The sequence below is a fragment of the Dendrobates tinctorius genome, unplaced genomic scaffold, assembly GCF_039654945.1.
Source record: "Dendrobates tinctorius isolate UK_male_01 unplaced genomic scaffold, ASM3965494v1 ptg000011l, whole genome shotgun sequence".
NCBI classification, from domain to species: domain Eukaryota; kingdom Metazoa; phylum Chordata; class Amphibia; order Anura; family Dendrobatidae; genus Dendrobates; species Dendrobates tinctorius.
This window is the reverse complement of record NW_027361679.1, coordinates 90,314,437-90,329,763: the sequence shown is the minus strand read 5'-3', so window position 1 is coordinate 90,329,763 and position 15,327 is coordinate 90,314,437. Positions and strand designations below refer to the sequence as shown.

The 15,327-nt window shown below is 47.4% G+C and overlaps 1 protein-coding gene across 1 annotated transcript in view; it reads right to left on the bottom strand.

The window, feature by feature from the left end:
- The window catches only part of TIMM44 (translocase of inner mitochondrial membrane 44), a 100,377-nt gene that overhangs the window by 38,907 nt on the left and 46,143 nt on the right, over positions 1-15,327 (bottom strand). The window contains exons 7-9 of the mRNA XM_073544685.1: positions 15,064-15,149; positions 13,128-13,220; positions 3,197-3,321 (exon numbers count right to left, since the gene is read on the bottom strand). Of these exons, the coding sequence (XP_073400786.1) occupies positions 3,197-3,321; positions 13,128-13,220; positions 15,064-15,149 (304 nt within the window). The remainder of the gene's footprint in view (positions 1-3,196; positions 3,322-13,127; positions 13,221-15,063; positions 15,150-15,327) is intronic.

Genomic DNA, 15,327 nt, shown 5'->3' with positions numbered 1-15,327 from the left:
GGAATGTTGAACCCCTAAACATGCTACCCTTTTGCTTTTCTTCCTTTGTGGGCCATCTATTTGATCTATCCGCTAGTCTCCTTCTTCCAAACGGTCGCCTTTTAACGGTCTCCTGTAGAAAGGAATAGAAGAATCAGGGAAGGCCTTCTTGCTTTCTTTCGCTTTGGCGAGTATGTCATCTAGGGCTTTCCCAAAGAGAAACTCACCCTCGCACGGGGTTGCGCAAATCTTAGATTTTGGTTGCACGTCCCCCTTCCAGCTTTTCATCCATAGTGCCCGCCTGGCGTTGTTTACCAGACCAGCCGATCTTGCTGCTAGCCGCAGAGTGTCGGCCGATGCATCGGCCATGAAGGCTGCCGCCCCTCTAATTAACGGAATAGCGGCCCGTAGTTTTTCTCTAGACACCTTCTGCTCGATTTGTTGATCCAATTGATCCAACCATACAAGCATAGACCTGGCGGTGCATGTGCTAGCTACTGCTGGCTTAAAAATGCCTGTGATAGACTCCCAAGACCTTTTCAATGATGACTCCGCTTTATGGTCTAGCGGGTCCGCCAATAAACCTGCGTCCTCTACCGGAATAGTGGACTGCTTCGAGGTAGAGGATACAATGGCATTAACCTTTGGAACTTTGGTCCATTTTAATAGCTCGTCATCGCTAAATGGATTCTCCCTCTTTGATGGGAGAAAACTTCTTTGATCGTGTTTTTCCCACTCTCTCTTTATTAGGGCCTTAACTGCCGGCATTACTGGAAACGATCTCCTTTTCTTTTCCGCCAACCCCACAAACATTATTTCTTGTGCGGTTTGGACGCCCCTAGTCTCCTCACACCCCATAGTGTTCCTCACGGATTTGACCAAGTTATCCACACTATCCAGGGGAAAACATGATTGTCCCTCAATGTCTGATGATGATGTGAGTGAAGAATCAGCGATTATCCCCTGTTCTTCCTCTGATTGAGCTGAGGGTCACTTGTTTTTTGCTCCTAGTTTCTGAGGGAGTACTGGCACGGGTGATAGCCTGTATTTCCTCCCTAATTATGGCCCGAATGTCCCTTGATGACACTGCCGACGCTTGTCTAGTCTCTCTGGTGCATTGCTTACAGAGCTTTTTGGGGTAGGAGTCAGGGAGAGGCTGAGCGCATAAAGCGCATTCTTTATATTTGGATCTCTCCTTTTTCTTCTCCTGGAAGAGGTCAGCTTAATAGGCAGAGTATATATATTTCACACTCACCCAGTGAAGCTATTATTACCGGATCAGATGGCTGAGATCCTGTCCTAGGTCTTGACTCTCCCACCTCGCTCCTGCGGGCGGTGTCTGTCCTGGTAGCGCGGTCCCTGGAGGAGCTGCCCCCCGCAGAGTCACCTGCTGGAGCGTGTACTTCTGTTGGAGATGACATGGCTCCCTGCCGCTATGCTGCGGCGCTTGTTTAAATAGATCTTTTTTCCCTCCTTTTTGAAGTCGCTCCTCCTCCCCGGGTTCACTGCGCATGCGCCGTCACGCTCCTCAGCCATCGTGCCCCGGAAGTTCACCCATTACAACCAGGGCCTAGGAGCAGCTGCGCCGGCCAGCTACCGCGCCGCCGCCTTAGTATTTTTAGTTCAAACTTTGGAATTCTTTTCACCACTTTGATAAAAAAGAACCTAGACATGTTTGGTGTCTATGAACGCGTAATGACCTGGAGAATCATAAAGGCAGGTCAGTTTTATCATTTAGTGAACCTAGTAAAAAAGCCAAACAATAAACAAGTGTGTGATTGCACTTTTTTTTGCAATTTCACCGCATTTGGAATTGTTTTTCCCATTTTCTAGTACAGGACATAGTAAATCCAATGGTGTCATTCAAAAGTACAACTTATCCAGCAAAAAACAAACCCTCACACGGCCAGATTGATGGAAAAATAAAGTTATGGCTCTGGGAAGAAGGGGAGCGAAAACAGAAATTATAAAACGAAAAAAAAGGGAAGGGGTTAAGGTTAGGGTTGGGAAATGTCCATTAGGATTATGACATCAGCATTAGGGTTAGGTTTGGAAAAAAGTGGGTAAATGTTGGGAAACATTCAAATTAGTGTTTGGACAAGTGAAGGTTAACGTTGGTTTACAGTATGTGCCTTATGGGTAGGACTGCATTACGGTCAAGGTTGAGAAACATGGATATTAGAATCAGGGTTGGGACATGTGTATTAAGGTTAGTATATTACATTTAGGGTAGGAAATATGTAAAAGGGTATGGCTGGGAATTGATGGGTTGGAAGACTATAATGATGCAACCTGATATCAGCTTGTTAATAGTATGTTTTCATCTCATGTAATACTAGAAAAATAAAGCAAGAATGATATTACCTTATTTTATACTTTGCCTAAAATATCCTAGGCTTTCAGCAAAATGACTACATTTCACACTTGACCTATAATATATACAAGAGCTATATTTTACGCTCATGGGCTCTGTCAACATTTACACTGCTTTTTGCATGAAAATGATGATTCAAATCATACTGAACTGCATCTCCCCATTTATGCTCTGTACCCCTCAGACAGGGTAGCACACAACACCTGGCACAGCTGCCTTAAAGGGAACCTATCAGCACAGAATGACTGCTCAAACCAGATACAGGCGCTCGGTGAACCATTGCATGGCCATTCCCACCTACCTGTTTTCCATCTATCTCCCCCCTTCTGTCGCTCTATAAAGCCAATGCTGTCAATCAGAGAACACAGGATCCAACACTCATTATAGGTAAATGTCACAGCTACCTCTCTCTTCGCAATTAACATTACATATGCTCATTACATGCTTCAGTACAACAAAAATAGGGTGCAAGTCAGTCTATTGCTGATAATGTACGTGCAGATTTTCTGAAACAGGAATAGCCTCAGTTGCCAGTAAGAAAATTGCAGGAAAATTGCCAAAAATTAAGAAAAAAAAAAACATTTATCTTTGGGGTTCCCCATTGATTGCTGAAAACACTTTTCTGAAGTGCGCCACTTTTGTAAGCCTATGGGTCTCTGTACACCATTCTCGCCAGCGTATGGATCTTACTGAGCCAGTCTGCACAATGCTTACAAGGGCAGTGCACTTCGGAGCAGTACTTTGCACAGGCTGTCAGGGAACCCATACTGCACCAACTGGCAGCTTTTATCACTGCCCATCATAAAAGAGTCTTGTACGCCACTAAATAATTGAACACATTACCTCTAGGATGTTTGGGATTATATCCTTCTCACACATTTTCAGAAAAGCATCCTTATCAAAACTTGGATCAACCTTTACAATTTCTGTTAAAACCTCTGACATTTCAGTTTTGGAAAACACTCCCCCTAAGAAATGGATAATAGCAAAAGTATTACATTATTTTACACTGAATACTAAAAAACACTGATTATATATGCCTACATATAATATACACGTTACTAATAGCTATACACAAAGATATACAGTGTCACTAAAATATGATGAGGTCTATGGATGCAAGTATTGGGGACCCATGGTTAGGGCACAATATGTACATCAAAGGTTATATTCACACTACGTCTTTTTCCAGTAGTCAAAAAAAAGGCTATTTTCAAGCAGAAACTTCAGGAATTGCTAGTTTTCTCAGGAATTTTGGAAACCTGAAGCTTCTTTTGCAAGTGTCTATTTGATACTTTCCAAAGCGCTTATTTCCCCGCGTTCTACTGGATGTTTTTTTTTTATATCCATACAGAAATATCAAAGATCGGTTAAAAAAAAATGTTCTTAAACCATGTCTAAACTTTTAAAGCTTTAAAGACACATTATTTCTGGAATCTAAGTATGCAGCAATTTATCTATTCATTTCTTTTTGCTGACAAAGCCATACAAGGGTGGTTTTATTTGCACAGGATAAGTTGTATTTTTCATTGCGCGGTTTTAGGGTACATGTGATGTATGACACAAATACAGAAATATTTCTATTGAGCAAGGAAAGCCTTCTGTGCCAACACAATGCAAGACCAAAAGCAATGTTAGTTTTTTTATATGAGGGCTTGCTTTTGTTTTGTCCTTTTTTTCCTGGCTGCCTTGTAGAATTTATCGGCACCTTCTGCTTTTTGAGATGTAGGGTTAACACAAATAATTCCTGGCCCTTTTAGGCACTCAATCTTACTATCTGACTGGCTCGTGTTGTTACTTCCATAATGCAGTGCAGTTACTTTTTTTTATTGCTGCCATGTAAACTCACTGATGTCCTGCAATCATACTACAGGAGTGTCAAGGGGGTAACAGAGGGCGACTACTAGATATTGTAGTTCCTGCAACATCTGCTCTCAATGGCACAGGCCTAGCTACTACCTGTAATATCCCTGCGCTGTGAGTAGCACTTCAAGTTAAGGTCCACCTGCCAAAGACTTACCGTACTTACCTTGATGAAATTTCTCATCATATTGCTACCGGGCCATTCCTCCATATAAACAATATGCCTCCTCACCAATTGTGTCCATGTAGCAAAATTGGTCTAAAACAATGATCAGGCGACCATTCACCTAGGACACTTGCCATATTAGCAAATGCCTAAAGCCAATAAAAATAAGTCCTAGGGAGGAGATAAGGGTTCTGCTCCACTTTATCCTGCTTACCTTTACTCACCTGCAGGGCGGTCTGGTCTGAGGGATATCGCAGGTCTTGGTCCGGCACCTCCCATCATCTTATGATTGCCGTCCTCCTGCTTGCTTCATGTGGATGGCGCGTTCATACGTCATGCACACAATCTCCTCGGCATCGCACTATTGCGTAGGCGCACTTGTCTGACTTGCAGAGCAAGGTACTGCAGTGCGCAGTCGCTGGGAAAGTTTAAAGAAAGTACCTTGCTCGTCCCTCAACAGGTCAGAGAAGTACGCCTGCGCAGAAGCGCGATGCTGACGAGATTGTGTGGATGATGCAGGGACGGATTATCCACATGAAGCAAGCAGGAGGACAGCGATTATAAGAAGATGGGAGGCGTCGGTCCAAGACCTGTGACACCCCTTGGACCGGACCTCCACACAGGAGACTATAAAAAAGTTATTTTTCTTGTCTTAAAGAATGCTGTATATCAGCCATGAAAGGTGGTGGCCTCACTTCATATTGGCCAAAATTGGTGACAGCATCCCTTTAAATGCTGCCATTAGCGATTGACAACAGCATTTAATGGGTTAACAGCAATCGGAGCTATGTACAACAAAACGGCATATTTCTATCATGTGGCGTGAGGAGGTTAAAGTAGCAATCAAGCTAATTTTTGAACAGTTATACTGATATCACCCCAGCAATATTGTAGCAGTGTAATTTGTTTAATCTCAGCTTAGTTGCACCCGTTTGTTTTCACCCTTCTATTATAGGCACCCACATTACACTATTTGAACACTAGTTTAGAACATGCATTCATTTTAGACAGCAGCTCAGTCTCCTACTTCCTGATATCTGTACTGTAAATCCAGTGCATGTCTATAAGATCCAGTTTTAGATTGCTCCCCCCTGCATGAAAAAAAAAATGACAGAGAAACCCATCACAAGCAGGAGGTAGAGGAGAAAGGATGAAGCTGCATCATACAGAATACTCAGACTCAGATGAGTCAAGGGACACATTTAGATCGTACTTACAGAAAAGCAAGTGCAAAATTATGAGACTCTACCCCTTCTGCATAGCCAGCAATACCATGAGAAATGTTATTTGCAGTAGGAGAACCAAATCAAAAGAAAAAAAAAATAATGAACACAGCAGACAACTCACAACTGCCTCTACATAATTCTTTAATTTTAGCCTATGTTGGACTATGTAGACACAAAATGCTGCTACCTAGATCCCTTCAAAAATTAATTCAACATGTTTAGATTTTTTTTCAAATATAAAAGGCTAGGTTATGTTTATGCATGCGTTCATGACATAAATACGTTTATGACATATTGTATGCTATAATTAACAAAAAAACTGACCATCACTTCCAAACAAAAAACTGGGGTGTACAGGTACATACTAAGTGGCGATCTCTATACATAAACAAATAAAGTTGCACTCTGTAGGGCTATAGCATGTAAACATGAAATATATGAATTTTGGATTACTGCTATAGATAATAGGAAAACATGAAGTTACTTAGCATATCATTTGGCCAATTCATGCATGCCCAGCAGCCAAAGACAAAGCGATCTCCTTTAGATGGAAACCTATCCTTATGTGAATCCTAGGCTGAAGCCTACCTTTATATGGGTAGGATCTTGCTGTAATTAAAAGTGCCACAGGCTTATGGGTAGAGTGCTCAATCAAGAGAGTTTAGGATTTACAGGGAATCAAGTTATATATGGCCGCAAAACAGGATTTTTGGGTTGCTTACCGTAAAATCTGTTTCTCGGAGCCTTCATTGGGGGACACAGAGACCTTGGGTGTATGCTGCTGCCACTAGGAGGCTGACACTATGCACAAAAAAAGATAGCTCCTCCTCCGCAGTGTACACCCCACCGACCGGCAGAGAATTCCTCAGTTAGTGAGAAAGCAGTAGGAGAAGGAACAGAATAGGTTGACAACATAGACAACTCAACTGTAAACATTCAACCAAAGTAAGAACAGGAGCTGTAAAACATGGGAGGGTGCTGTGTCCCCCAATGAAGGCTCCGAGAAACAGATTTTACGGTAAGCAACCCAAAAATCCTGTTTTCTCGTTCGCCTTATTGGGGGACACAGAGACCTTGGGACGTCCCAAAGCAGTCCCTGGGGTGGGAAACAAACTTCCATCAGGCCAGCGGACTCACCACCGCGGCCTGCAGAATCCGTCTACCTAGGCTGGCGTCCGCCGAAGCGTAGGTGTGGACTCTGTAGAATTTCACAAACGTGTGAACCGATGACCATGTTGCAGCTTTGCAAAGCTGCAGTGCGGAAGCTCTGTGGCGCACCGCCCAGGAGGCACCCACTGCTCGAGTAGAGTGGGCCCTGATACCCGGAGGGGCTCCGCGACGCTTAACACGGTAGGCTTCCAGGATAGCCGATCTGATCCAGCGAGCAATGGTGGCTTTTGACGCCGGGTGACCTTTCCGCGCTCCATCAGGGATAATGAAAAGAGACTCTGTCTTTCGCAAGGAAGTCGTCCTAGACAGATAGACTCTTACCGCCAGGGCTGTGGAGTCGGTAAGCCAAACCTGCGACTCCGACTCCGACTCCGACTCCTCAATTTCCCTTACACCGACTCCGACTCCAACTCCGACTCCGACTCCACGACTCCGACTCCCACACATATTGCTTATATTTAAGTGAAAAATTTATTGTAGTACAATGTGAACCTCAGACATTTAATCATTTTTATGATCCAATAATCAAGATGTTTAGATAGAACAGAATATATATTGGTGTACTACCCGGTTTTCATTCTTTTTGGTACAGATACGATATGGATAGACAGATATGGATAAATGGATATATAGATGGAGCAGATTTCTAATCTGCTTTTGCTATTGAAAACATTATCTATGAGCTCAAAAACCTTTCAGGTGATGCAGTTTTTTAAAAAGATGATCAGCTTTTGCAGCTGAAAAACGTATCCTCAAAAAACACAGGAAAAACGCTGTGTGTGAATGTAGCCTTAGATCAGGAATATAACAGCCATTTATAGGACATATCATAACTTTCCCAAACTCCTATGAAAAAATATTCAGCACATCCTGCATTGAATTTATTATATATTTTAGGAGTCGGAGTCGGTCCATTTTATACCGACTCCAACTCCGACTCCACCAAAATGAGCACCGACTCCGACTCCGACTCCACGACTCCGACTCCGACTCCACAGCCCTGCTTACCGCCCTAACCAGGTCCAGCTTGTTCAAGGACCGCTCTCGGGGATGAGTTGGATTCGGACAAAAGGACGGGAGCACGATATCCTCGTTGAGGTGAAACGAGGACACCACCTTCGGAAGGAACGAGGGCGGAGGCCGCAGAACTACCTTATCCTGGTGGAGAACCAGAAAGGGAGAGCGGCACGAAAGAGCTGCCAATTCCGACACGCGCCGGACGGAGGTGATGGCCACCAGAAAGGCTACCTTCCAAGAAAGGAGAGAAAGGGAAATATCCCTGAGAGGTTCAAAGGGCGGACCTTGCAGAACCTCAAGAACCAGATTAAGATCCCATGGATCCACGGGCGCCCGGTACGGCGGGACCGTGTGAGTCACGCCCTGAAGAAAGGTCTTAACCTGAGGACGGGAAGCCAACGTTTTCTGAAACAGAATGGACAGCGCCGAAACTTGACCCTTCAGGGAACTGAGGGCAAGCCCCGCATCCAATCCTGCCTGAAGAAACGCTAGGACTGAAGGGAGCGAAAAGGACATGGGCGTGACGTCATTGGTCTCACACCAAGTGAAATAGGCCTTCCAAGTACGGTAGTAAATCTTGGAAGATGATGGCTTTCTGGCTCGGATCATGGTCTGAATTACGTGGTCGGAAAATCCTGCTCGTTTCAGAACCTCGGTCTCAACAGCCACGCCGTTAAATTGAGCGGCCGAGAATTGGGGTGGCAAATCGGACCCTGAGACAGCAGATCTGTTCTGTCTGGAAGTCTCCAGGGGGCGTCCGCGAGAAGGTTGACAATGTCCGCGAACCAAGACCTTCTGGGCCAATTCGGGGCGATGAGAATGACCGGAAGTCCTTCTGCCTTGATCTTCTTCAACAGCTTGGGAAGAAGAGGCAGAGGAGGGAACAGGTAGGGAAGTTCGAACTGGGACCAAGGAACGGCCAGGGCGTCGGCGCCCACTGCCAGAGGGTCCCGAGACCTGGACACGAATTGTGGGACTTTCCTGTTGAGGCGAGACGCCATGAGGTCTACATCCGGGGTTCCCCACCGAAGGCAGAGCAGATGAAACACTTCCAGATGTAGGGACCATTCTCCCGCCGCGAGACCCTCGCGGCTGAGAAAATCGGCGGCCCAGTTGTCTACGCCGGGAATGTGAACCGCGGAGATTGTCGGGACGGAAATCTCCGCCCAACGAAGAATCTTGGACACCTCCGCCAGGGCTGAAACACTCCGTGTTCCCCCTTGGCGGTTGACATATGCCACCGCTGTGGCGTTGTCTGTCTGAATCCGTACCGGCAGTCCCTTGAGGAGCCTTTCCCAGTGGACCAGAGCAAGATGGATCGCTCGAATCTCCAGAACGTTGATCGGTAGCGCTGATTCCCGATCCGACCATCGACCCTGAACAGTGTGGTTGCGGAACACAGCACCCCAACCGAGGAGACTGGCATCTGTGGTTACTATCTGCCAGTGAATGGGAAGGAAGGATCGACCCGATAGAATGAGAGGTGACGACAACCACCAGTTGAGAGACCGCTTGATCCGGTAAGAAAGATGGACAGGGCGATCCAGGGACCGAGGCGACCTGTTCCATTTCGACAGAATGGCCTGCTGGAGAGGCCTGGCGTGAAATTGGGCAAAGGGAACTGCCTCTATTGCCGCGACCATCTTTCCCAGGACCCTCATGGCTGTACGGAGGGATGGGAATCGCGAGGTCTGCAGCGATCGTACTTCCTGCTGCAGAGAGAGAATCTTTTCTTGTGGGAGAAAGACCCTTGACCGACGAGTGTCGAACAGAAGACCTAGAAAGACCAGGCGTTGGGTAGGAACCAGACAGGACTTTTTCCTGTTGACGATACACCCGAAATTGGAAAGAGTGTCCAGGACGATTGACAAACTTTGGCGAGCCTGTTGGAATGACGGAGCCTTGATCAGAATATCGTCTAGGTACGGGAAAAGAACGAGGCCTCTGACTCTCAACAAAGCCATCAACGCAGCCATGATCTTCGTGAAGACTCTGGGAGCGGTGGCAAGACCGAAGGGCCGTGCGACAAACTGGTAGTGGTGCTGTCGAATCGCAAAGCGCAGGAACTTCTGATGTCCGGAGAAAATTGGAACATGTAAATAGGCATCTTGGATGTCTATTGAGCACATGAATTCCTGCTCCTCCATGGAGGCGATGACCGAGCGAAGCGACTCCATGCGGAAGTGGCGAAGGCGGACCCTCTTATTGAGCAGCTTGAGATCCAAGATGGGTCGAACTGCGCCGTCTTTTTTCGGCACTACAAACAGGTTCGAGTAGAACCCCGTGAAGCGCTCCGATTCGGGAACGGGCACAATCACCCCGGAACTGAGGAGAGCGGCGATAGCTGTAGAGAACCCCGGGATCAAGGCTGGATCCTTTGGAGGCCGGGATTCGAAGAAACGATCCCGTGGGAGAGAGACGAACTCTATCTTGTATCCTGAGGATACGACCTCCCTGACCCAGGCGTCCTCCACGGCAGCCAGCCAAACGTCCCTGAAGGAAAGAAGTCGACCTCCCAATTGGAAAGGCCCTTCGCGTGCCCGATGATAGTCATGCTGAAGTAGACCGTCCAGATCTAGATCTGGACGGTCTGCCCTGGGAGGAGTGGGGTCGCCAGGAAGGAGTGGGTCTGAAGGAAACTTTCCTTCTCTCCTGGCGAGCCTGCGGTCTCTGTTGGCTGGAGGAGTTGTCCGCCGTATTGAAACGGCGGAAAGTCCGAAAGGGTCGAAACTGACGCCTTAGTGGGGGTCTGCGAGGCTTGGACTGAGGGAGGAGTGAACTCGTGCCTCCGGTGGCGTCCTTAATAATCTGGTCCAATTGGGACCCAAAGAGGCGCACCCCCTGAAAAGGCAGGTTAGTGAGGGACTTTTTAGAAGACAAGTCCGCTTGCCATGCCTTTAGCCAAAGTGTACGTCGAATTGCAATAACGTTGCTTGACGCCTGAACTGCACAGGATGCAGCATCCAAGGAAGCGGAGAGAAGATAGTCCCCAGCCTGGGAGATCTGATTGGCGAGATTGGCCAAATGCTCCGGTTGCGCCTTATCTAAGATGCCCTGCCGAAGGTCGTCTGCCCACGTGGCTATGGTCTTTGCTGTCCAGGATGAAGCAAAGATTGGACACACCGCCGCTGAAGCCGCTTCAAAGGCAGACTTCGCCAGGGATTCTATAATCCTGTCATTAGAATCCTTTAGGGACGCCACGCCTGAAAGCGGGAGAACCGTGTTATTGGATAGCCTGGACACGGGCGGATCGACTGAGGGAGAGGCCGACCAGTTGTCCGTGAGCTCCTTAGCAAATGGGTAGAGTATGCCGAGACGTTTTCCTCTTTGAAAGCGTCTGGTCGGATCCTCTCTTTCCTTGGTAAAAATTTTCCCAAACTGGGAATGGAAAGGAAAAACCCTGGAGGGAGTTTCTGCCCGTCTGAACGAAACCTCCTGATCTGAGGATTTCGCAGGGGAGTCAGCAATATCGAAGGTATGATGGATCGCAGCAATGAGGTCCTGCACTGTGACCTTCATGCTTGCATCCTGGTCTGAATCCAGCTCTAAAATCCCCTCAGATGACCTGTCCGAAAGCGCTTCCCCTGACTCGGGAGAGGAGGCCCGAGAGGGAGACTGGTGAGAAGGGCTATGCGGTGAGATGGGACTAGGAGAGGATTCCGGCTGGGAATCTTGCCTGGGTCTTTTGCGACTACCGCTGGCTGATTCAGATGGAACAATTTGGGACCTGCTTGGCCCTGCTGAAGAGTCCAGGGGCAACTTATCAAGAACGGCCACCAGGGACTGAGACACCCTGGTGAGGTCTGCCACTGATTGAGAAAGCGAGGAGGCCCAGCCAGGCATGGGGGGCTCACTCTCACCTGGGGCCGCAGATGGCTCCTGGACGGCGTCAGGCTGAATTGGATTGCTACAATCCAGGCAGAGGGGAGTGGACTGGCCTGAGGGAAGTTTGCGATTGCATGAAGAACATGCAAAGTACTTGACTAAAGTGCAGGGGGGGGCGGTAGAGCGGGTACGATCAGACTTAGACATAGTGAAAAGCTGAGGTAATGCCGGAAGGTTGGGGGACAGAGGGCGGAGAAGGGTCAGTCTGCAGTGCAGAGCTACTCACGGTCCGGTGTCCCCAGAAGCGATGCTCTGCGACCTGTCAGTGGATGCAGGTCAGAGCGAAATCCGGCTGACAGACCTCCTGAAAAAAACCAGCTGGAGAAGATGCTGTCCAGTGAGGAGCTGGTGCCCGGCTAACAGGCTGGGAAAATGGCGCCGTCCTGAGAAAAAGCGCGCCTTAGGAGAGGAGGGAGGGCGGAGCACCTCGCAGGGTTAAAATTCACCGCCCTCTAGCCAATAGCAGGCTGGGCAGGTGAAGGACAGGCGGTGGGAGGGCCTGGGAAGAGCGGGAGAGAAGCCCGCTTAGAAGAAAGGGGCGGGGGGCGTGGCCGCGACGCAGCGGTAGGCCCGAACTGAAGCCGGGGCCTAAATTAGTTGCGGCGGCCGCCTGTCAGCAGGGGGTCGGCGCGGAAGTCCGAAAAAGTGGGACGCCGCAGTCGCAAGTCGCTCCCAATGGGAAAAAAAACCCCCTGCTCCCTGTACCCAGAAAGGGGGGAGGGAAGGGGGGGATGCCCAGCAACATTGAGCTGCGTATAGCCTTGTGGCGACTGCGAGCGACCGCAGCGCCTACCCCTGTGACCATTGAAGAGGTGACCGTCGGGAATGGGCAGCAGGGCCTAATACTCACCTATCCACGATCCGTTACCTGTCTGAAGAAGTCTTGCGTCTCATCCAACCGACAGGCTCTGGTAGGCGAGTGGGAGGGAGACTGGCGACAAGGACCCCTGGAGTCGCTGGCACGTCTTGGTGTCGGCGTCCGTCTGGCTGGTCCTGCCGCGGAGAACCGCAAGGATACGGGGTGGCAGTACACGCCGTACTTGCAGACTCCATGTGGGAGTACAGATGTGACTTTTCACTCTGTATCCCTCCGTAGAACCTGAAAAGGAACGACGCACAACGAGGTAGATATGGGTCTAATAAAAGACCCGTGTCCACCTCCTACTGACACTAAGCTAAACTGAGGAATTCTCTGCCGGTCGGTGGGGTGTACACTGCGGAGGAGGAGCTATCTTTTTTTGTGCATAGTGTCAGCCTCCTAGTGGCAGCAGCATACACCCAAGGTCTCTGTGTCCCCCAATAAGGCGAACGAGAAATGAGAGTTTTCGCCCAAAGAACCTACTTTGCATGAGTAGTGATTACAGCTAAAGCCTAAATAAGTGATGATGCATATCACTAACAGAAACGTATACAACACCCAAGGGTAGAATTGATGAATTTATCTTACCAAAAAGGTCACTGATTTTGTCTGTGAGGGTACGAGATGCTCTGATAAGTGCGTTATCGCTTTCATCGTATTTCATCTTCATTTCGAAAAATCCTATTTAGAAAAAATAGTTTATACTAATCATAATTTGGTAACAAGGTTTTCTCTTTTAGCTTCTGCTGATACAGTGTGACATACTCTGACTCTCCCATTAGTCTTTTGTTAACAAAGGCGCAGTGATGACTGGCCTTAGCGGTCCACAGCCATATACTGCAGACGGCAGGAGAAGAAAGGTCTTGCAACGTATATGGGACATTACTGCTGCAGCCAAGTAAGCAGAAGAAAGGTAAGCAACCCAGAAATGTGGCTCTGGAGCATGAAAGTAAACGATTGACATTTTGTTATTTCATCATTATTCTTGGCATATTTCGGAAAACGCCTTTTAAGTCATCTACTAAGTCAATAAAGAGGACTTTTTACTGGATTTTTAAATTTAAAGAGAATCTGTCACCCCATTTTCGGCCTAGAAGCTGTGGCCACCGCCATCAGGGGCTTAGCTACAGTATTCTGTAATTCTGTAGATAAGCCCCTGATGTAACCTTAAAGAGAAGGAAAAGGAGATTATTCTCAACGGGGGGCGGGGATGGTGGGTGTCGCGGTCTGGTCTGGCGCCTCCCATCTTCTAGCGATAATGTCCTCCTCCTTACTTCTGCCGCGGCTCCTGTGCAGGCATACTTTCTCTGCCCTGTTGAGGGCAGGATAAAGTACTGCAGTGCGCAGGTGCCGGGAAAGGTCCGGTGCCTGCGCACTGCATACTTTACTCTGCCCTCAAAAGGGCAGAGAAACTAGTCTGCGCAGGAGCCGCGGCAGAAGTAAGAAGGAGGACGTCATCGCTAGAAGATGGGAGGCGCCGGACAGGATCGCGACACCCAGTGGACCAGACACCAGGGTGAGTATAATCTAACTTGTTTTTCCTATCTTTCAGGTTACATCGTAGGCTTATCTACAGCATTACAAAATGCTGTTGATAAGCCCCTGATGGCTGTGGCCGCATCTTATAGGCCAAAAATGGGGTGACAGATTCCCTTTAAACTGATTGCTTCCTCTGATTTTGGAACAGCTTTTCTTTCTGCCCATAAGTTCTAATGTTATGCTCTCTGGTAATAAAGATGCACGTTTGCCCTCCAACCTGCCCTTTTGTGGGGGTATATCACAGAACTTGCCCATTTGGTTGAAGAGAAAATTTTCATCTTTATTAGAGTGTATAACTTTGAAACGGAAGGGCACAAAAAAAAGAAAAAAAAAGTAGAAAACCCCATCTCTAACAGGACATTAAAACATAGCTTTGTGACCTATAAAATAAATCTGTATTGGGGTGATAAATAGGTCCGTTATCAGCCTTATGGTATCATTAATATACCAGTGAATGCTTGAATGAATCTCTAGATGATAGCAACCCCAGGAACCATCCTTATTAGGCAAAATCAGACATTCAAAAGTTACAGCACATGAAACCTTGGGGGGACATCAGGGAATAGGACAGTAGCATGTGTTCCTGTGACAGCATCATATACTTCTTATTCTGAGTGATAGTGATTGATAGCTGGCTATTTGAGTTTACATACAAGGAAAGCTTTCAGTTGCTATGTGTTGAATTAGGGGAAGCAGGGCTCTTAAGTTTTCCACCAGTAACCTACTTTGCTGCCAAGTATAGCACTGCTTCATTTATACAAACGCTACGGTGACTTGTAGAGAAAAAAAAACTAGGGGAACCCCACAAGCTCATGTCACGTGAGCATTGCTCCCAACCAGTACTGGCATCACTGGCTCCACCTTTGGACAAATAGAACAATAGTAAGTCCGAACAGCCGCAGCCCTGGCTTCCTGTTGTTCGATTTGTCCGAAGACGGGGCCAGCGACGCCAGTAATGATTTTGCAAATTACTCTGCATACTTACTGTTAAACACTACATTGTTATCTTTAAAGTCTTTCCATTGCTGATGCCATTTAGAATCTTTATGCAGAACAACACCAGTTGTCTCCCTAAAACATGAAAGTAAATTAAAATCAGCAAAATATAAAAATACATGAGAAAAATGCAAGAACAAAAGCTTAATATTATAGTAAAACTATCCTAATGAAAGTACTTGTTGTACCCTCAAATACAATGCGAGGCATACTAGTTCAGTAGCTGACTCAAATTCCTGAAAAGGCATTCACA